A 21,720-nucleotide genomic window follows, 5' to 3' on the forward strand; every position below is an offset into this window, starting at 1 on the left:
TCCCTGTGCGGCTCGGGGAGCCTCTCAGGAACGGGGGCCACGTGTGTGAGCGCTCGGGCCCCCCAGCTCCCAGTGCCCCCCACACCTTGCACGCAACACTGCCAGCACCACACTGGGCGGGGCAGGAAACACCACCATTGGTTCCTCCTGGCCTGGGATGGTCCCGAGCCACCCTGGCCCAGCCCCATCTGCCCTGCCCCGAGCCTGCCCGCTAGAGCACAACCCCCTTTACAGCCTCCCTCAGCCGCAGCTCTCAGGACGGCGAGGTAGCCACCGCGACCGGCACAGCACCATTCAAGCCCCCCGTCAGGTTTCCCTGACCCTCGGGGGTGCAGACTCAACGCCCAGCCTCTCTGAGACACAGGCTGCTGACTCCCGGGTCCAGCCGATCTGCTAGCCTGGCACCGAGGTCGACACCTGCTCTGGGCTGGAGGCTGACAACACACAGCCGCCCTGGAGGTGGGCTCGCTCCAAGGGTCTGAGGGTACCCAATGGAGGAGCCTGGCTCACCCTGCTCCGAAGAAAGGACAGACGTCACCTTCCCCAGGCCAATGGGCAGCCACAGCATCTCCCTGTGCTGGGGTGTCTGCAGGTCCCAGGAGAGTTTTCAGTCCGTCCTCACTCTGTGCCACCCATGTGGGTGAGGGGGAGGGGGAGGTGGCCTCCTGGCCCCAAAGCAGAGGAACAAGTCCCCCTCCCCCTCAACCATGTAGCCTGGACCGGGACTGGCCCCGGGCTGCTGGGCACTGCCTCACTCCCTTCTCTGGTGGTGCCTGCACGTCGTGCCCTCAGCACCCCTGCCCTTCCGGCCAGCCGGCCGCCTAGAGAGCCTCAGCCTCCTGGAACCGAGCACGCAGCCCCCAGGCAGGCTGGGGGAGCTCCACGGACGCTGCCCTCCTGGCCCTGCCTCCCCAAAGCCCCCCAGCTGCAGCAGAGGCAGGTCGAGCCACCCCGGGTCGCCCTCACGCCCACCCGGCTCGCTCCCCGCTGGCCCGGGCACCTGGAATCCCTCCCAGCGTTCGTCTTGCCAGAGGCCTCCTCGCCTGACGAAGAGTCGTCCTCGTCGGACTCCTCGGACTGCAGGTCCTCCACCATGGAGCGCAGGGGTCCTGGGGAGCGCGGCGAGGGAGAGAGAGGAGGGCAGAGAAGGAAGATCAGGGCTCTGCCTGGACCCTACAGGCTCTCCTGCACACTCAAAGGCGACATGGAGCTTCCTGAAACCATGACCCCAAAACACAGCCATGCAAGCCTGCCTCGGAGGTCCCTCCCGCCAGAGTGAGGTCTGCCACCCACCCCTAAGAAAGGCCCCCATGGCCACCCTCTTCCTGAAGGACCCCGTGGCTCCTCTGCCCCCTACCTTCCTGGCCCTGCTCGCAGGACTCTGGCCCCTGGCCCTGGGCGCAGGCCTCTGGCCCCTGGTTTTGCTCGCAGGCCTCTGGCCCCTGGTCCTGCGCACAGGTCTCCGGCCCCTGGCCTGCAGCAGGACTGCAGGGCCCCTCCATCACCCAGGCCGATGGGGCAGCCCTCCTTTGCTCTGGGTGCAGGGAGCACAGCCTCTGCCTAGAGCCCCAGCAAGCCAGCCCCGGCCAGGGAGGGTGAGGCAGCCAGACCTGGGGGCTACAGCACCCTCCCGGGCTGCCTGCGCCCCTATTTGGGCCTGCCCAGCCCTTCGGCAACCCCCTCCGCTGCTCTGGGCCAACCGTCCTCTCCTCTCTCCAGAGGCTCACAGTTCCAGTCCCCTACAGACGGCATCTTGGTTTATATTCCTGTTACCAAGGCAACAGAGGGACACAAAGCCCTCAATTACCTTGGTCACATGATCCTGCTTGGGCAGGTTCCCCCTCCCTTCCCCGTAGATAAGAACCCTTGGAGAGAGTGTGGGCTTTGAGCATCCCATCCCCCATTCCCCTCAGCGACTGCTGTCTGAATTCCAGGCCAGACCCTCCCCCCACCCCAACCCCCCCAACCCCCTGCACATGCTCCAGTCCCCAGCTCTCCCCAACCCTTGAAAAAAGATTCGAGACTGTGGGGGCAGGAAAATCTTGGCCCCATCCACCAGAAGTAATGCTTCCGGTTTGAGGGTGAGCCCCGCGCTGCCTTCTCACATCAGCACCCTGCAGGCCAGGGGCCCCCAGGCCCACTCTGCACCAGAGGAAGGCCCTCCCTGCTCTGAGGGCAGCCAAGTGGGACTTTGGGCTTCTCCCCCTCCAGCCTTCCCAAAAGGGACGCAGGGAAAAGACAGAAATGCAGACTGCTGGGGTCTGAGCCTGACTGTTTCCGGCCCTGCCCCTAGAGCGATGCGGAGGTGGCCGTGGGGATGGGTGTGGGGGCCGGAGGGGAAGGGGGTGGGGGAGGGGTGAGCACGGGGTGGGTGAAGATGGGGCAGGGGTGAGGTGAGGACGGGGTGGGGGCTAGGCAGAGGAAATGAAGCCTCTATCTGCTGGGGGCAGGGGCACTGGCAAGGACGGGTGTCTGCTCAGGGATGGGGCCCAAATGAGAAAGGGGCCCCTCTCCAGAAGCCCAAGGCCACAGGCAGGCAAAGCTGAGGCCCCCTTGGGGACAAACACCAAGGACGGAAGAGCCGGGAAGAGCCCCACTTCTCACGCCTGGGCTGCTTCTGTGTCGCTCTTTAATCTGGTCGCCCTGAGCCTCCACAAACCTACGGACACACATCTGGTGGCCTGGTCTGGGAATGTCCAGGGCCAGGCTCCCCCACTCTTCCTGTCACCTGGGGCCTTCTCTATCACCCGCCCCACGTGCGCGCCCACGAACGATTCTGGCGTTGACTCAGGGCGCACGGACGCTCAGGCAGGAAGCGAGCCCCCATGCACGTCAACGGTGTGGAGAAGACAGTCGTGACGTCCTCTGGAGCCCAGTCCCCCGAGCCTCAGTGGCTCCAGGCGGCCAGGGGCTGCCCATGCACAAGAATACTCCGCGGGCTCTGAGACCCGTCCCCCGCCCGCCCTCCGCACCACGCACCTTGACTGTGGTTCTGGGAAGGCTCGAAGTCCGAGTCCGAGCTCGAGTCGGAGCTGGAGCTGGAATTGGAGGGGCTTGACTGTGCAGACTTCAGCCCGGGGCAGTGCGGATGGGCAGGGCAGAGGGAGAGAAAACAAGAAAATCTTTCAGTCCAGAGGGAAGGAGCGGGCAGTACATGCCCTCTGGATGCAGGAGCGCCTGGCCAGTCTCCACCCAGACCCTGAGGCAAAGGGTCACCAAGGCATCAGAGCCCAGCACCCTTGGCCCAAGGCTCACACAAACTCTGGGTCCCCCTTCGTCCCAAGACACCAGTTTGCATTCAAAATGCAACGAAGGGACTTGAAATTCCTAGCAGTTCCAGGACAAACTGCAGATCACATGACCAGTCCGTCCATCCCCCGGGGCAGGAGGACAGGGAACTAGTTAAGCTCTTAATGCTGTGCAAGGGTTGGTGGTTGGAGGGTGGGGGGGACGGGAACGACAGTGCGTCTGTGGCAGCTCATCTCTTTGTGGGCCCTGCCCTCCTCTGGTGGCGGCATGCGCTGGCTGGTGTGGGCAGTGGTCCTGTGGGGATCAGCTGAAGGCAAAGGTGCGTACAAAACCCATCTTCTCTTTCTCCCCCTTGTTTCCTCACAGCCCATCCCGAGACTGAGGGATGACCCAAAGCGGTCTTCCCACCACGTGCTACCACCCACCATGTGCCTGAGGGCACGATGAGGCTGTGTGCACATGACAGGCGGGTGAGGCCACGGTGGATGGGAGCTGGACCCATCATGCTACAGCGGGTCACAGCCCCTCCTCCTTCCTCTTCCGGGGGCCAGCCGCCCCAAGCCCAGCCACCAGGGGGCAGTAAACGCCAAAGTAGGACACCAGACCTTAGGATTGATGGGGGGTTAAGATACTTGCGAGTTGCACCTGCCGTGGGGAACACATGCAAAGCTACTCCAAAGGGACAGCCCAGGAGGCGGTGGGCCAGGGGCACGGGTTCCAAAGGGCAGAAGAGCAGAGCCTCGGCCTGGAGCGCCCCCAGAGTGCAGGGGCCCCAGCAGGCCTGTCCAGGCCTGTCCAGCCCTCTCTAGCCTCTGGGGACCCTCTGAAGGGAGACAGCTTCAGCACCAGGGACCAGGCCCCCCCCCCCACAACACACACACCGTCACAAGGAGGGAGGAGGGGGCCGGGAGACAGGCGTAGGCAGCCCGCAGTGCCTGTTCAGTCCCAGCCGGCGCTGCATGAGAGCCCGTGGCCTGCTGCAGGACGGGACAGCCCCTCGAGATGACCCGTGGAGCAACGGCAGCCCCCAGCCCGAGGAAGGGGCCCTGGGAGGGCCCAATTCCTCACTCACCCCAGAGACCCACAGAGTGATGCTGGCTGCCCAGGCCCAGAACACTTCTCGCCTGACGAGTTAAAGTTTTTTTCTCTACAGGTTAGCACAGCCCACTGGAAGCCACTCTAGGCCTTCGTGATGGGCGTACCCCTGAGTACCCCCTCCTCACCCGCCTTCCCACCAGCCAGTGATGTTCCCTGGGGAGGCCTCGCTGGGAAACCCAGCCTAGACAGCCATCAAACACAGACCAGCGAAGACGTGCGACGCACATCAGCATGAACTCCAAACCCCAACAGGCCTAGAGCCGAGCAGTCCCACAGGCGCGCAGACCCTGGAGCGCTTACCCTGGTGCAGGTGTGCTGGGTTCAGACCCTAGCTTTCTCATCAGCACCTCTGGTTTTCAGCCTCAGTTTACCTATCTATGAAAGAGCAACTTTGCTGATCTTTGCTATAATGTGTGTCTGTACTAGATGTTAGCACACCGAGCTCGAGGTCAACTGTGCCACTGACCTCTGGGGACACAGGATTCAGACAGGACTGGGCCAGGGACGTGGGCGGTAAGGGCTGAGTACTAGACCAGGGGTGTGGCAGTGCCTGGTTGGGGAACTCAGGTCAGCAAACTCTGGATGTGGGGAGCCCCCAGGGACCGGCCTGGGCCCCGTGTCAGATAGGCAAGCACTGGTGTTGTCCCTGCCAAGCAGCAAGATGCCCTTCTCAGGAGGACTTGTCCTCTTCCTTCCACGCCAACCCAAAGGGCAGGGGAAGGGAACTGAGAAATGGTTTCAGCGGAAAGAGCCTAAAGGAGATGTAGGTCAGAAAGTGCACGGGGGCTCACTGTGAGCACTGCCCAAGTGTCCCAGCCCTCAGGCCACATGGAGTGTCCAGAAGGAGGGTGGAGGGCCACCGAGGGCGTGACTGGATGGGGGCCACTGGCTCAGGAACCCCAGGGGCCAAAGAGAGTAGAGAAAAGCCACCGGAGCGGCTGGGAAGCTGGGCCCAGGGCCACAGACAAGGAGCTACCCGGCCACCTCTGAGGGCTATGGGGAACGGCAACTCGGGGTCCTCACACGGTCAGAACTTTTGGGTGCTGGTGCCTCACATGGCCCCCAGGGTCAAGGGCTGGGGAGGCCTGTGTCTGGAAGGCTAGCCCGCCTCCTCCATCAGGCATCTGCACCTCACTGCGGTCCCAGGGTTGGCAAATGCCCGCAAGCCACTGTCTGGTGTCCTGTGGGTGGTTTGGATCTCACACATGCAGGGACCTCCAACAGCTAAGCCTTGTCATTCAGAGGTCTCTCGGGACATGGGAAGCTCTTCTTTAGCCAGGAGAACCCCCAGGCTTCCTCGAGCAACTCCAGCCTTGGGACACAGTGCCCAAGGCCACAGACCCCGGATGTCCAGCCAGCCCATACAGGGCAGCCACCCCCAGGGGCAGGAAGTGCCCCACATAGCCTGCCAGTGCTCACGATGATCACACCGGGAAGGCGGCCTGGGCACCAGGAGCAGGTCACCGTGTGCAGATCAGGGGAGGGGGCATCCAGGGGAGGGGGTGCCACCTCTCCCCCACCGTGCAGGTCCGCCAGCCTTGCACCCGGAAAGGCCTGGCCTGAAAGCAGCTGAGGTGAGGAGGGAAGGGCACCGGCCCACAGCTGCAGGTGCTGGGCGGACGGAGGAAGTGGCGGCCGGAACAGCTGCTACCAGCCGCCAAGTGAGCTCCCGCTGTGGCCCGGGACTGCTGGGGGCTCCCATAGAACAGGCCCCGTCCCGGGGGGCTCCAAGGTAACTGGCAGATGGAGGAATGTGGGGCACACGTCACTGACAGCTCTGTGTGTACCCCTAAGCCAGCGGGGCACATGGTTACCCACGGGCCAAACTGTCGCCCCAAGCCTACACCATCACCTTTGACAGTCTGCCCGCGGGAGCCGCTCTCCAAGTCCCAGCAGAGCTCCGAGCGGCAACACCAGAGGCAAGGCTTCTGCCTCCCACAGTGAATGAGGATTTGGAAACACAAAAAGGCAGTGGGGGCAGGGACGGGTGACACAAGTTAGGGGTCACTCAGCCACTCCTCCAGCCAAGCACCTGTCCTCTGACCCCCAGATGCCACACAGCAGTGGGGGGGGACGCCCCCAGAGGCCCCTGGGAGGTCTGGCTCCCCAGGCAGCCATCTGGCTACCGGCTGCCCCACGACCCCGCCGTCTCTAACGGCGACCTTCAGTGCTGCCTAGAAAAGCTGCTGCGGCAGGAGCTGCGAACTGCGAGCACAAGAGCAGGTGGTGAGAGGGGAGGGCAGGTGGGGAGGTGGTGAGGCTGGGTGGGGAGGCCCAGCGGCCAGCTGCAGTTCCCAGACCAGAAGAGCGCTCAAGGATGCCCCAGGAGCAGGGGGAGCGAGTCTCCGGACGGAATGACCCTGCGGTGGCCAAGGAAGGCGCCGCGGTGACCCATGATCGGTCCCCAAGACCCTGGCCCATGCAGGGAGCTGTCCACAGAAGAGGGCTCTGAACCAAGCACCAAAACCCTTCTTCCCTAAGCACCGTCTCTAGCTTGCCTGACCAGAGGGGAAACTGAGGCTCGGCGAGGTATGGAGGTTTGCCCAAAGCTACAAAGAGCAAGTGGGGACCCCGGACCCCAGCCTCCTCATGTGACCTTCGGGCCGACAGGCTTCAAGTGGCTCAGGCCCAGGAGAGAGAGGGCGATGTGGGCAGGGGGAGGAGGTGGAAGGTGGGGAGGGCGGGGAAGGCGCCGCCTCACCTCTGTCTTGAAGGAGGCTTCGTCCTCCGAGTTGGACTCCTCCACCTCTGGGGGCTTTTTGATCTCCCTGGGCTCACTCTCGGTCTTGACCTTCTCCCCTTTGGCGCTGCCCTTGTCCTTGGCTGGCTTTTTGTCCGAGAAGGAGGAAGACGAGGTGCGGGGCGAGGTGCTGGGGGCGCTCCTGGACCCCTTGGAGCTGCTCTTCTTCTGCTTTTTGGCGCTGGGCTTGGGGGAGTCGGCGGCGGCTGGCCGCTTGCTGGAAGACTTGGGGGGGGGGGGGGGGGGGGGGGCCCCGCCCTTGGGGGACATGCTCTCCAGTTTGGTCTCCTTCAGGGCCATCTTGGGCTCCTTGAACGCGGCCTTGGCCGGTGGGGCCTTCTCTTCCTTGGGTGGCCGGCCTTCGCCCAGCTTCCGCGCAGCGTCCTTGGCGCTCCTGGCCTGTTCGCGCTCCGGCTCCTTGGACGGGGCCTTGCCCTCGGAGTCCTTGCGCGGCCGCTCCCGGTGCTCCTTGGCGGTCTTGTGGGTCTTGCAGGCCTTGCTGCTCTCCCTGCTGGCGTCCTGAAATGCCGGGCAGGAGGGGGAAAGACACGGTCAGATGGCATCTCGGGGCCGCCCTGCTCCGCCTCCCCCGACCCCTACAAAGTATAATCCACCTGATTCAGACTCAGCTAGAGAAAATCTTCCATAAAGCGAAAAAGTAAGGCAGCAGGTGAGAGTTTTAAATGGAGCTGTCCCTTTAAACTACTAGGAAGTGTCAGCAGGTCCCAGGCGACTGCAGGCTAAGATTCCCCTCTGAATTGAACTGACATTCCCTGAGGGATTCAAGAAGAGCACACGGTGAGTCAGATATGAGACAGGCAAGCCACATCGACCCACTCCCACTCCGGCACCTCGCAGCTTCCCCGCGGCCCAGGCGAGTGGAGGCTGCGCGTGGTGTTGGGGAGGGGCCGGGGGGCACCAGCAGGCGGGCGCCCCCTCTTCTGTCCCCACACAGAGCCTACGCGCCTCCTGCCCGGTCACCCCCACCCCAGCCCCAGTGCAGACCCAGCACAGCTGTTCTTTGACCCCCATGGCCAGCATTTACTGAGCACCTTCTGGATTCCCAGGCCCTGTGTGGAACAGCTCCTAGACCTCTCGGAATCAAAGCCACCTGGGCAGTGTCTCTAAAACACGCACGACTCCTGGGTGTCCACCTTGGAAATTCAGAGGGTTGAGGGTGGAGCCCAGACTCTAGCGTTGGCCCACCAGGTCACGGAGCTCCCTCCTGGGATGGAAGCAGAGAGGGGCCCTGAGCCGGGCTGCTGAGAAGGCTGGGCTGAGGGCTCCAACCCTGCACACCTAGGCTTCCTCTGAACGAGGGCAGGACCACCTACCTCACTGGGCAATGGCGCAGGGCCCGGAAGGCAGCAAGCACTCAACCGAGAGGGGGCTGTGGTCACGGCCACCAACCCCCCGCCGCCCCGAGCAGCTGGCGCAGTCCGCAGGCAAGACCCTATGGGACACCTTGTTTGGGCTTCCTTCCTATCAAAACCCCCCATCACCCTGTATATGTGGGTACGCCAGACAGGAGCCTGCTGCGGTCAGCCGCTAAGGGCTCTGGCCCACTCAGGTGGCCAGGTGCACAGTGGAGCCCCAAGGCTCTGCAGAACGAAGGACACCAGGAAACCAAGAGAGCCAGACCAGAGGGTGACCTGCACCACGCAGGCAGCCACATTTCACCGGTTCACCCCAAGTGCCAAGGGGACAGCCTGGAGCACGCAGGAGAGGGCAGGAAAACCCCCAGCAGCAAGGGCCCTGCTGCTCCCACAGGCCGCAATGGGACCCTCCCAGCAGAGAGCCACAGGGACAGAAGGCGCAGGCTTGACCACCTCTGATCCACTTGGGTCACCGTCTTCTTGCAAATCGATAACCTACATCAGTGCCAAAGGTCCGGGGACAGCCCCACATGGCCGTGAGTTGCTGCCACCTCCCTGGAGAAACATCGCCCTGGGGGCTGTGGCCCCAGCTCTTATGTCACCAGGGCCGGGGGAAGGGATGCTCACAGCACGAGCCCCTAGCAGCCCGTCTAACGGGCAGCCCCCCTTGGGGCTGGCTTGCATAACGGGGCTCCACGCCCCAGCAAGCTGCTCCCCCAAGGAGGGAGGCAAGAAGCAAACTCCACATGCCATTCCGGCCTCTTCCTGCAGTGCCCATGTGGTACTTGGGCTGCACAAACCGGTCTGAGGGCCGAGAGGTGGGGCAAAGCAGAGCCAACAGGCACATTGGCCGATGCCTCCAATGTAGTTCCCATCATGCCACCTCCCAGCTCCCCAGCCCCGAGCCCTGGGGTCCACCCTGCCTCCACAGCCACCCAGGGCCTTTGCAGCAGCAGTTCTTCACCGGGGGCGGGGGGTGGGGGGTGGGGGGGCTGCACATGGACCCCCAGATCATGGGCTCTGTGAAATCACACACTAATTTGAGCATAATGTAGATATTCCCAGGCGTAAAGACTCATCACACTCATATTCTCAAAGCTGTTAGTGACCCCCAAAATGACTAAGAACCAAGCTTTAGAGAGAGGTCAGGTGGGCCAAGCGGCGCCATCAGACTGAGGTGCAGGTGCCCGTGAAGCCCCACATGTGCGGTCCAGGGGAGCTGCTGGGCGGGCGCCAGAGGGCACCACCCCTATGGGAGTGTGAGCCTCCCAGGGGCCCACCCCGCTCCCAGGAGGCTCCAATCCCTGCCTGGCAGGGCGCCCTCTATGGGCAGAACTGTCGGGGAACGATCCGCAGGCCAGTGGGCAAGGTCCTACGAGGAGCCCCGCCTTCCCCCCCAGCCCCCTCTGCCCAGAGTGTGTGGCCTGGCCGATCGGACCTTTTGGCTCCAGGCTGCAGAGAAGCAATCTGGGGGAGAACAGCCGGTGCCCAAAGGAAGGTCCTCCGCTGGACAGAGAGGCTGGCACAAAGGCTGTGCCCTCCGAGGAGAGTGAGACTGCCGGCTCAGAGGCAGAAGGCTGGAGAGCCATCGGCAGAGAAGATCCCGCCTTTGGCTGCCTGAGGAAACCCCGTGCAGGCGCCTCCTCGGTCACAGCGCCTGAGGGGAGAAAGAGCCTGGGGGCACAGACGGGGTGGGGGGTGCGCCGTGAACACCGCCCCACCCCCAGACACGCACTTCCGGCCTGGGGGCTCCTGGGGATCTCAAAGACCCTGGCGAGAGAGGCTGCGAGCAGACCTAGCAGATGCAGCCCTGTCAGCCCCGGCGGTGTCCTGGCCACCCAGGAGGGCATTCCCTCGCGGCGTCTGGGTGGCCTGCGAGTGACACAGAAGACATGTCAGTTCCTACTACCCCCATTCCGCAGAGCCCCAAATAACTGTGGACGGCTGAGAGAGAAGCCACCAGATCTCCTGCAAGAGTTTTTCTTCCTTTTCCCCTCCACGCGCGAAGGGGAAGGACAGGCCCAGGGGGGGAGAGAATCCCTGAGCTGCAGCTGTGCCTGGACTCCAGCCACACACATCTGGACCGCGTAAGTCAGACAAATCCAGGATGTCAGAAACCCACTGGCCTTGTGGAAAGTGCCAGAAAGACCCTGCCTGGGTGATGCAGCTCTCCTCCGGGTTGCTGACAAGGAGAGCTGTAAGACAGGCCGAGAGCTCCGCCCAGGTTACCTGGGGTGCCCCAAGCCCACAGCACCCAACAAGTGAGTGAAGCAAGAGAAACACAAAGATGCAAAGTGGACAAACCCGTGCGGTCGGAGGTGGGAGGACAGGCAGGTGCCCCGAGCGCCCGATGAGCTTGACCTCCAGGACACAGAGCCGCGTAGGCAGCTACAGGGGAATGGGACGCACACTCACGAGCTTGTATGCACATCAGGACCCTATCCGAAGGGCTCCCGTGACCACTCCTTAACAGTTCAGAGAGAGGTCTCGGGGAGGCACAGTGCCGCCTGCCCAATAGGACGGAGACAAGAGACAAAAATGTTTCTTCTTGGGGGAAATGAGCCTCCTCACCACATTGTCCCACCTGGCCCTTCCCCTAAATAAGCAGTCTGCGCCGAGAGCTGCTCCCAAAGAAAGAGGCCAAGCCTGGAACAGCCCGGGGAGGAGGCACCCAGCCCCAGCAGATGGGGCATTCTGGCCACGCTCAGGAGGCCTGGGAGCTGGATGGCCGTGGCTGTCACGCAAACGCTCTGTCCGTGGCCCCCAACCACGTGAGACTCTTGGGGTCCTATCTGAAGGGTCCTAAGGCCCATGGACACAGTGGGAGCAGCGAGGACGGGGCGGGCTCTCTGGCTTTAAGAGGAAGAGCACGAGGAGCCTGCAGTCCCGCAGCTGTCCGCACTCCCGAAGGCGCTGACCCTCCGCGACGGCAGGGAGCTGTCCGGTGGAGCCAAGCGCTCCAAGAGGAAGATGCCAAGGGAGCGAGTCTGGGAACGGAAGGTCCAGCTCTGCAGAGGGGGCGCCCTGAGCCCAGGACCCACCACTGGGCCCCAGCGCTCCCACGTGACTGGGCCTTCCGCCTCACTAACCTTGGAGCCGTGGGACGGTTTGGTCTTCTTGGGGTCAGAGAAGGCAGAGAGTGGAATTGTGGGTAACATGGGGTAGTCGGGGCTGGGCCTGGACACCGTTTCTGCTCCTTCGGGCATTACCATCACCTAGTGATAAAGAAGAGACAGACGTTATCAGTGAGCAAGGAGGCAGGCTGGATTTCTGACCGGCAAGAGAAAGTCAGCCTTCAGGAGCCTGGCCGGAGGCTGTGGGAGCGCCTTCTGGCGGAGGAGCAAGGGACGGCCGGAGGCCACTTTTCCCAAAGAATCGAAGGCTTGTCCTCCACGAGGGGCTGGGGGCTGAGTGCTTGGAGCAAAGCGGGCTCGAGGCGTAGAGCGAAGAGAAGCCAGGGTCCCAGGATGGCTGGGCCCTGGTGTGGCCGCATGGCCTCTAGAAGGAGAGCCCAGAGCATGGCAGACAGGAGGGCCAGGCCGGGAAGACTGGCGGAGCGTGCCGAGAAGCACGAGAAGGCAGCTGTGGCCCAAGCTGACCTGCACGCTGCAGTTTAGAAGGACCAGAAGCACGGTTTGGAAAGGCAAGAGGCCAGCCAGACACCCACACTGGGCAGCCGCGCGGCAGAGCGAGCAACTGTGGATGGCCGGGTCCCCCATCTCTGGGGGCCGAGGGGGGGAGGCGCCCTCCTCCGCGGTCCAGCAGGTGGAGGTGATTGACGAACCAGCAGCATGGGATGCAGCGGCAGGAGGGAACTGCACAGGGGTGGGGGCAGCTCTCTGCAAAAGCCGCAGCACGAGCCTGTGGGGGAGAGCGGCGGGCACCCGGCTCGGCTAGGTCAGCCAACTGCTACCAGGAGGAAGGGCCTGGGGTCCTGCCAGGAGGTGCTCCCGGGAAACACTGGCCGAGTTCAGTGTGGCTCCTGGGCGCCGGCCGCATGTGCTGAAGGAGAGAAGGCTTGGGGGCAGGTCGTCCGAATACTGACACCACACGTTAACATGAGCAGTGGCCAGCCACTCAGAGGGAACCTTCCAGACAGCGACGGGACACAACAAAGGAATAGAGTGCACAGTAAAAAAAAAAAAAAAAAAAAAAAAAGGAAAAATGGAAAAAAGAGGGGGAAAGCATTTAGCTCCGTAGAAAAAGCATCATTAATAACCTTGAGCACCTGGGATTCCTTGACCAGCCAAACCCTTCCTCTGAGGAGGCTGGCGTCAAGGGCCACGGGGTTGAAAGCAGCACAGCAAAGCCCCTCGTGCCCCCGCCCCATGGCCCCCCGACTCCCCGGTGGCTCCCCACGGCCTGTCCGAGCACAACACTCTGGCCATGGCACCCGGAGCCCAGCCGACAGCCCAGGCCACGGGCAGAGCCCCATGTTCCAGGCTTGCAAGGACTCGCCGGACACAGAGAAGCAACTACAACCCGACCCAGAGGCACAGACAGGTCCCCAAGCTCCTTCACTCGCATTTCCTGCCACTCTCGCCTTCAGGCCTCTTCTCTCCCTTCTAATGACTGTCCCGGCTGGACACGGCTCCCGGACAGTAAAGCAATCGCCTCTCCTGTCCCTGTCCCCCATAACAGCAGCCCTCTGAGAGAGGTCAAGTGAGCCAATAGAACGCCTTCCACCTCTGCTGCCACACCTCGTGAGGACCCATCACACCCGACGGAAATACAGACCCTCGGTCGCAGAAGGAGCTTCTATTCCGTGCAGCTCAACTGCCGATGGGGCAAGCTGAGGGGACAGGCCTCTGACCACCCAGCAAGGACCACAGCTCATCTGGCCACTGCGGAGCAGGTGCCCGCAGCTCGGGCGAGGGGTCACAGGGCTCCAGGAGACCGCCGGCAGAGGGGCGGCCAGCAAGGCAGGTCTCACCAACCTATGGTTCGGCTCGCGACTTCAGTTTTCTCGGCACCAACATCAACTCGGGCGGGTCTGAGGTCATCTGCCACAAGGCGGCAAATGCCAGCCCCAATGGGGATGCTCCACTCAGAAGGCACAGGAGGACCACGACTCACGTGCTGGGAGCTACTATCCTATCCAGGGCTCCAGCTGCCCTAAGACCGGAGAGCCCTGCTCTGCTATCAGCCCAGGGCAAGCCCCAGAGGCCTACAGCCCCAAAGGGTGAGAAAGTTCCTAACCAACCATTCAGTTCTCCAGGTGGCCCTCCCTGGGGTGAGAAGCACCGGGCAGAGACCACCGTGCCAGGCTCTGCCTCCTCCTTCCACGACTGGCCCTTCCCAACGGCTCGCCGGACCTGCACTCCCAACCTCTCCCCGTCGCCGCCTCCGCCCTCCAGTTTTATATGTTTTGATGATGCACATCGAGCCTTCATCTTTTCTTAGCAAAGAAAACCTCCTTACGCAGGGGGCAGCGGGGGACAGTCCCTCCGGGGTCCCGGAGCTCTGGGAGACCAGGAATGCTAAGCGCCGTGTGCCTCCCAAAGCCAGGCTGACTACGCAGCCTCTGGGAGACATGCTCTGGGAGCGTCCGGCTACGGAAAGAAGGTGGCCAAGCCGAGCTGGGGAGCAGCCCGGACTTCGGCAGCCCCGCCCACTTCCTCGGCTCTTCCGGGACGCCTGGCAAACTTCAGGACACATGCCTCTGTGAACGGGTTCCAGCACCTCCCTGTTTGTTCCCATCAGCCGTCACGTGCTGGATGATAATCGCACACTCATTTTTTATAAGGAACCTGGCAGAACATAATCAAATTCTCTACAATGAATAAGTGAGTGCCTTTATTAAAAAAGAAAAACAGGGGCGCCTGGGTGGCTCAGTGGGTTAAGCCTCTGCCTTCGGCTCAGGTCATGATCTCAGGGTCCTGGGATCGAGCCCCACATCGGGCTCTCTGCTCTGCAGGGAGCCTGCTTCTCCCTCTCTCTGCCTGCCTGTCTGCCTACTTGTGATCTCTGTCAAATAAATAAAATCTTTAAAAAAAAAAAAAAAAAAAGAAAAACAAAGCGTAAAAGCCCCAGCTGAGTCAGAAAGGATTGCTCTGGAGGCCTACAGAAGCCCAACCAGACTCCTGTGCTCCCAGGGGGGCGGCCAGGCCCACCATGCGCACCCGCACTTGCAGCCAGTACCCGTGCCCTCCTGGCTGGCAGCTGGGCAAATGCCCAGCAATGCTGGGGTGCCAACAGGGGGCTCTGGGATGCCCCGCGTCCTCAGCCTGGCCCTCCCTCGGCACACATGGTCCAGCCTCTCCCAAAGCACCCCTCCTCCTCCACACCCAAGCATCCCATCTACACCAAGCACCCCTCCTCCGGTTCTCAACCGTGCTCCCAGCACGCAGCCACCACACACGGATGCCCAGCCAAGAGGCCTGGGTTCCGAGAGCTGACGCCTCTGCCTGGCCTCACTCGGACAAAACCGCCAGGCAACTCGCATCACCAGGGAACCCCACAGGGAGCCCCCGCTGTTTCCCCAGATGACGCAGTCCCAGCCCAGCCTTGCCAATCCGGTTCAAAGCTGGCTCCTGCGCCTCGCCACGCTCACAGCCTGGCCCCATGCCCGTTCCTCCCACCCCTCCTTCCCATGGAGAAAGATGCTAATTAACCACAGTCAACCAGGAAACTCTGCGGGTAACTAGTCACTAGTCGTTCACAGAGGACAACGCCCCAGCACCGACTCGGGACCCGGATCCGACGCACGGCGGCCGCCCCTCCAGGTCTCGGGCACCCAACGACGCAGAAGAGACGGGCCTGGGAACCCCACAGGCCCCCCAGCACCGAGGCTGCCGCACACCAGCAGCTGTGCAGCACTACGCCCGAGCGGCCGGCGCCCCCGGTGCCCATCTGAGTGGGGGCTCACTCACCCCGCCAGCCATCAGCAGCTTGTACCGGAACTCGACGGTGGGGTTGTTGAAGGTGAGCTTCTCACAGCGCAGGTGGTTCACAGGCGGGTTGCCCTCCAGGTTCAGGAACAGGTCATAGGTGAAGCAAACCTTCCGGGGCTCCTCCTTCAACAAAGAAGACAAGGAAGTTCACCTCAGAGGGGCGGGCAGGAGGCCATGGGGACAGCCACAGGACACACGCCCCGCCGGTGGCCCTCTCCCCCTCCTGTGCCAGGCCTCCCCGTCTCTCCCCCCAGGCCCTTATCTGCTTCTCTCGTGCGCCTCCTTCTCTATTCCGTTATCCAAAATAAATTAACTTACTATTTGCTCTGCACCCAGCAAAGCAGGCTCCACGAGAGAAACACAGACCATGAAAAATGATGTTCTCAGACGGTTACTGGAAATACTCCTGCTGGTGGAGAAGCCCCCTCCTTCGACCCTCACGGCACCCATCAACAAACGGAGACACCGAGGCTTCGAGACTCGGCTGACAAGGGGCAGTATGGGGGCCCGAGTCCAGGCTCCGAGGCCTGAGACCCCCCCAGTCTCCACCCCGTGTTCCCTTCCTGGAGGAGTGGGGGGCAGCTCCAAAGACGTCCAAATGGCCGACAGGCACACGAGAAGATGCCCACCATCACCGATGACCGGGGACAGGCCGGTCCGAACCACGAGACCACACCTCCCAGCCCCCAGCGCGGCCACTCTACGAAGTGGGAAATCTCAAGTGGCGGCAAGGACGTGGGGCACGGGCGCCCCATGCGTGCCCCTGGAGCGTGCCGTCCCTGCCCCATGCCCACGGCCGTCACTCCCGAGGGCCATTGGGGGGCCCCTCCCCACGTCTGCTGCACAGTAACCGCCCCATACGCCTCTCCTGATTACACAGCCAAGAGAAATGAAAACACGTTCACACGAACACTAGTACATCCGTGTCTGCAGCACAGCCAGATTCACCACAGTCCAAAGTGGACGCAACCCCAGTGTCACCACGGATGAACGTAACGCGTCTCTCCACGCACAGGTGCGTCTCTCAGCCACGAACAGGAGTGAGACGCCAACAAGGTGTTCCCCGGGGGGACAGACCCTGAGCCCACGATGCTCAGACGCAGAAGGCCACACAGGGTGTAAGTCCACACGTGTGACACGTCTAGTACAGGCCCCTCCACGGACAGGAGGGGAACTTGTAGTTGTCAGGAACCAGGGGCCTAGGGATGAGGAGTGACTGCTGGTGGGGATGAGGCTGTTTTCTGGGGTGATGGAATGTTCTAGAATTAGAAGACTGATGGCCACACAACACTGTGAATATACTAAAAAACCATGGACTTTGGACGCTTTAAAAGGGAATTTTCTGATATGTGAATTATAGGCAATTTTTAAAAATGCTCTCCAGCAAGAGAGAAAACCTAGGAGCCGGGGTGCTGGTGAAGGGGCTCTCACTTCAGGATGGGGCAGGCAGGGGTAAGGAAGAGAAGCATGGAGCCTCCCACGTAGGCATGCCCACACTCTTTTTTCCACCCTTCCCTCTACCCAGACCAGCAGGGTCATAGTCCTGGAGGGAAAAGTGAGCAGAGGCCGGGGCTGAGCCTCATTCCTGCCACTCTGACTGCAGCCAGGGGCTCAGGCCGCCTCACCCCCTCCCCCTCCTCCTCCGTCTCCCCGGCCAGCGGTTGCACAGTTTATGTGAGCCATGCTGGGTTTTTTAAGCTCTGATGGGTGGGCGACACCTGGGCGTGGGAAGCTGGCCTGCCCTGTGCCCGTGTCTGAATAAAGGGGACAGAAGTGGGGTCCTGCAGTTACGTGTGGACAACTTGCCCCCTTCCCCCCCCATTTAGGCCACAAGGAGAAGGTGCACCTGTTGAATGAAAGAGACACAGACTCTGCCTTCTGGGACCTCAAGCCTGTACAGAGAAGACATGTAAAGAGGCCTTCCCAAGGTAGTGCCAACCAGAGAGGTAACTCGGGCCTTGTCCTCCCCCCAGCAGCTCTCAGGGTCAGCAGGAATGGTTTCCACCCCCGGCCCATCTAAAGCAGACTTGGAAACTGTTCCCCTGGCCCGAGGAGGACATGTGGCCTGGTCTAAGTGATGAGAGAGGTGAGGAGGTCGGCCTAGGGAGCGCTGGCCTTCCCAAGTCAAACACTCAGTGTAGAGAGGAAGGCTCGGCATCATTCTTCCTCCTGCCTACGTGGAGGGTTGGCAATCCCGGGAAGAGTGTGCAGGCGGGCCATGGGGATCTCTGCTCCAGGGCCGCCGGCCAGCTGCTTTCCAACTGCTTGCTAAGGAAGAGAAAGAAGCCCCCATATCAAACTCTACCGGACCCCTGAATACAGCTCACGCCCCCAGTCCCCATGCCTGCACGGTTCCTGCCAACCTCACGGAGGCACTTGTCGCCACGGGGCGGTGTCCCCACCAACCTGGGAACCCCTCGGAGGCAGGTGCTGTGGGGACCCATCCTGCACTCAGGACATTTTTGTCCAAGGAATGAGACGTTAAGATAGGCAAAAGCAGAGCATGACCCAACAGTGGGGGTGGACAGGGGGCCACCTTGAAGGGTTAGGGTTAGGGTTAGAGAGGGGCCATGAGTCAGTCAAGAAGGGGGTGGAGGGAAGCTGCACAGGCCACAGCACAGACCTTCCTAGAGCCCCAAGAGTCCAGATGGCTATAGCTGGAAAGGGAGGGAGGACTGCACTGGCAAAAGGTGACCTGGAGAGATGGGCCTTGGTCACATCCTGGGGGCAGAGGTGTCTACAGGGGGATCTGGACTCAGAAGGAACAAGCCCAGGGACGCCTGGGGGACTTGGTTGTTTGGGCGTCTGCCTTCAGCTCAGGTCATGATCCCAGGGTTCTGGGATTGAGCTCTCTGCTCAACGGGAGCCTGTTTCTCCCTCTACCTGCCAGTCCCCCTGCTTATACACTCTCTCTGTCAAAAAAATAAATAAAATCTTTTTAAAAACAACGGCAACCCTTAAAACAAAAAATAAGAAAGAACAAGCCCAGATCTGTGTCCCAGGAAGCAAACTCCCTCTGGCTTGCAGGATGCCACTGCAGGGGGCAGGGTCTGAACCTGGCAAATAAAGGGAGGAAAAAAAAAAAAAACAAAAAAAGCACACACACACACAAAAACCACATCAAGCATTTGTTCTGCCGTTCCGCGAGGTAAAAACACAGAAGATCCGAGGGGCAGCCTGCACGGGGTCTCCGGCTACTGCGTGCGGCAGGAACTTGAGCACCGCCATTCTGTCCTCCTAATGGGTCAGGGATCGGGGGCGCTGTTCACCTGCCGCGGCCAACAGCACGAACACCGGCCACAGACGAGGCCATCGCACCACCTCCCAGGGAGGGTTCAGCTCCACATTCAAGTTCACGTTGACTGGGAACACACGAATTAGAGGACGGCGCTGGATGACAAACAGCGTGCGCACAGAAGCAGCAGAGAGCCGGGTGACACCGAACTACCCATGACAAATGAGCCAGTTTCTTCACGTGTAAATTGCTGAGAGAAGCCGTGGTAGAGGGAGGCTCTTTCCTTCTTTTATGCCTTTTCACGGGGCCAACTCAGGAATCACAGCACGTTGGTCTTACCTGTAGATCCTGATCCAAACAGGAAAAAAACTTTCCACGCTGCATATTAAGGAATTGCTCCATTTGTAGGTGTGATACTGGTATTATTATTTTATTATTAAAAAGCAGTCGCCGTCTCTTAGAGACACGTTCTGAGATAGGGACAGATGAAATCATGACGTCTGGGGCTTGCTCCAAAATGAAACGGGCTAGAGAGACCGCCCACCGAGCGCAGCCACATGCCGTAAGTGCAGGAGCCAGGGGATGGTGGGGCAGTGGGCAGCGGGGGAGGCTTGCTAATGCCTTCCTCCTCCTCCTGCAGATGTTTCGCTATTTCCCTGGAAATTCTGTGAGGGGACTCAGTTCAAAGGCAGCTAATGGCCTCAGCTTGGTGCCGTGGAGAAAGGGAAGCTATCGCTTTTACCAGAAAGAGCTCTAAGCTGTAGGAGGTCACCTGGGAGACCCGCCAGACAGACAGTGACTGAAGCCACAGGATCCGCCAGCAGGAAAACAGGAGCTCACGGGGCCACTGAAGGGCTGCCCTGTGGCTCTAGCTGCTGCACGCAGGGGTGGAGCGGAAGGCCCGGGGCTGAGCCCACTGTGCCCGGCGTCCACCAGCGTCTACCACGGCCAGGCGCTTTCCTAAGCACTTAACACATGCGACTGCTTCATAGTCCAGAAGACGGATGCTCTCAGTGGCCCCGTTTCGCGGATGAAGAAACTGCACAGGTGGGCAAGCTGCCTGGTGCCACACGGGCGGCCCGCGCTCGCTGGAAGCCCTGGCCCCTGGAGCCAAGCAGGAGGGGCGCTTTAGGGCTCCCCAGAGCTGAGCACGCAGCACGTGGGCCGGGTGGAGGCCTTCCCCGAGCGCCCACCGTGTGTTGGCCGCTGGCAGCCGAGGTGCATCACAGCGCACTGAGAAGGGCTGACCAGAGCTGCCTCTGCGTGGAGACCTCCATCCGGCCTGTGACGTCCCGCGCCCAGGAAACCAGCCGGCTTCTCAGGAGACGCAGGCGGCACGGCAACACCTCCAAGAGCAGCATGTTCGGTGAGGAGCACCCAGGTTCAGGGTGTGCTGGGCCCACAGACCCGAGAGCAACATCCTTGTCCTTTCAGCCAGACCCTACGGGTGCCCCACTCTCAGCAAAGGCAGCCGAAGCTGGCCTCCAACGTTCTTGGCGCGGGCCACAGGCAGCCACCCACTGTCCAGGATGCTGGCCACGGGCCAGCGTGTCTCTCCAGACTCAGCAGACTAGGACGCAGAGGAACCGGACAGACTGGTGCCAGCGCCCAAGCTGACGGCGCGTGGACTCATCCACCGCGTTCGGGCAGTCCAGGCCACGGGAGCCCCGGCCACGGCCCACCGCCCACCGCCGTTGGGGTGGTTGACCACACGTGTGGTTTCAGCTGCTGCCCCTCGACCACCTCGGGCCCCACCCTCTTCTGCAGCAGGGTGGGCTTGCCCTGGAGGACCCCCGGGTTGACTGCTCCACCTCGTGTGCCCCTCAGAACACACCAGCTGAGGAGGGCCTCGGGGCGAAGTCCGGGCCATCTGGGCCCTGCCCGCACTTCTGTCTGCCATCCCTGTTAGAAGGCCTCGGGGTTCAAAAAAAATAGTTAAACGTGAACCTGATCGTGGCCCTGTATCTACCTGCCAGCTTACAGGGCTGTAGTTAGTAACCTCCCCACAGGACAACCCATACAGCTTCCTAAAATGCTTTGCAAGGGAGAAAGAGAGATGGAGAGACAAGCGAGATTTACAGAAGCTTAAGAAACGCAGCAACCAGCAACCAGGCGTCAACCTTCTCTGAATCCTGATCTGAACAAATTATTGAAATATATATATACGTGAAAATAAAATAAAACTGACACTGGACATTTGATATTAGGAACTGTAATTCTGCTCATTCCCAGCTATGATGACGTTGTGGTTAAATAAAAGAGTCTTATTGTTTACAGACACAGACTGAAACATTTACAGATTAAAAGACAGGCTGTCTTGCGCTTGCTTCAAACTAACGCTGGGACCAGCAGTGAGCAGCGCCCTGTGGCCCCGTGTGCAGCTGCCGGGCCGCGCCGCGGTCTGCTCTGTTCCTCTCTCCACTTCCATAGGTATCTTTAAGTTTTCTACATTAAAAAGCTCTCAAGGCACAGGCTTTGCTCCAGCCAGCCCTGCTCACAGCTCTGCCCTGGGCATCTGTGGACCGCCTGCCGCAGACGGACCCTCTCCTGGTACTGGGGACCAGGGCACAGACAGGGAGGGCCCTTCCAGGAGCCCAGAGGAGCCCAGCAAAACCCTCCAGCCCTGGGTCCACTAGGTGGACACTTCGCTCTCTACTTCAAGCGGCCACGCTGCCGCCAGCACCACTCAGGGAGCCGTCCTGGGGCCAGGCGCTGCGCCACAGGCTTTACCCAGTCCCTCACTTCCCGCTCACAAATGCTCTGTGACTTAGTCACTGCTCTCACCACACGTCACAAGAGGAAACTGAGGTTTGGTGGCATTTAATCATTTGTCAAGGCCACGTGGAACCAACAAAGGTCAGGCACTCGAGTCCACGGACCACGGCCTCTGGCGTCTTCCTGTGGACACAGCCCTGCCACGTCCGGGCCCCCGGCTCCCACGGTGCGCCCGCAGGGGACAGCAGGGGCGCCCAGGAAAGAGCAAGGGCAGCTCAATGCACAGCCGCCACCACCAAACCTAAAATTCCATTTCTAGGACTCCGAGGTTTGAGGAGGGTCACTGAGGCACGCCCGAAGTGAGAGGCCACGAGGTGCCCAGTGTCCCTCCACAGGAGCCGTCAGGGACATTAC

General features: G+C 61.5%; 1 protein-coding gene across 3 annotated transcripts in view; it reads right to left on the minus strand.

The window, feature by feature from the left end:
- The window catches only part of MLLT1 (MLLT1 super elongation complex subunit), a 62,559-nt gene that overhangs the window by 2,557 nt on the left and 38,282 nt on the right, over positions 1 to 21,720 (minus strand). For 2 of the 3 annotated variants that reach the window (XM_032883737.1, XM_032883736.1), the window contains exons 4-8: positions 15,336 to 15,479; positions 11,553 to 11,678; positions 7,049 to 7,606; positions 2,980 to 3,067; positions 1,001 to 1,109 (exon numbers count right to left, since the gene is read on the minus strand). In XM_032883737.1, the coding sequence (XP_032739628.1) occupies positions 1,001 to 1,109; positions 2,980 to 3,067; positions 7,049 to 7,606; positions 11,553 to 11,678; positions 15,336 to 15,479 (1,025 nt within the window). The remainder of the gene's footprint in view (positions 1 to 1,000; positions 1,110 to 2,979; positions 3,068 to 7,048; positions 7,607 to 11,552; positions 11,679 to 15,335; positions 15,480 to 21,720) is intronic. The other variant, XM_032883738.1, reaches the window with a different exon arrangement.

The sequence above is a fragment of the Lontra canadensis genome, unplaced genomic scaffold (genome assembly GCF_010015895.1).
Source record: "Lontra canadensis isolate GAN:19392208 unplaced genomic scaffold, GSC_riverotter_1.0 scaffold88, whole genome shotgun sequence".
Taxonomy (NCBI): domain Eukaryota; kingdom Metazoa; phylum Chordata; class Mammalia; order Carnivora; family Mustelidae; genus Lontra; species Lontra canadensis.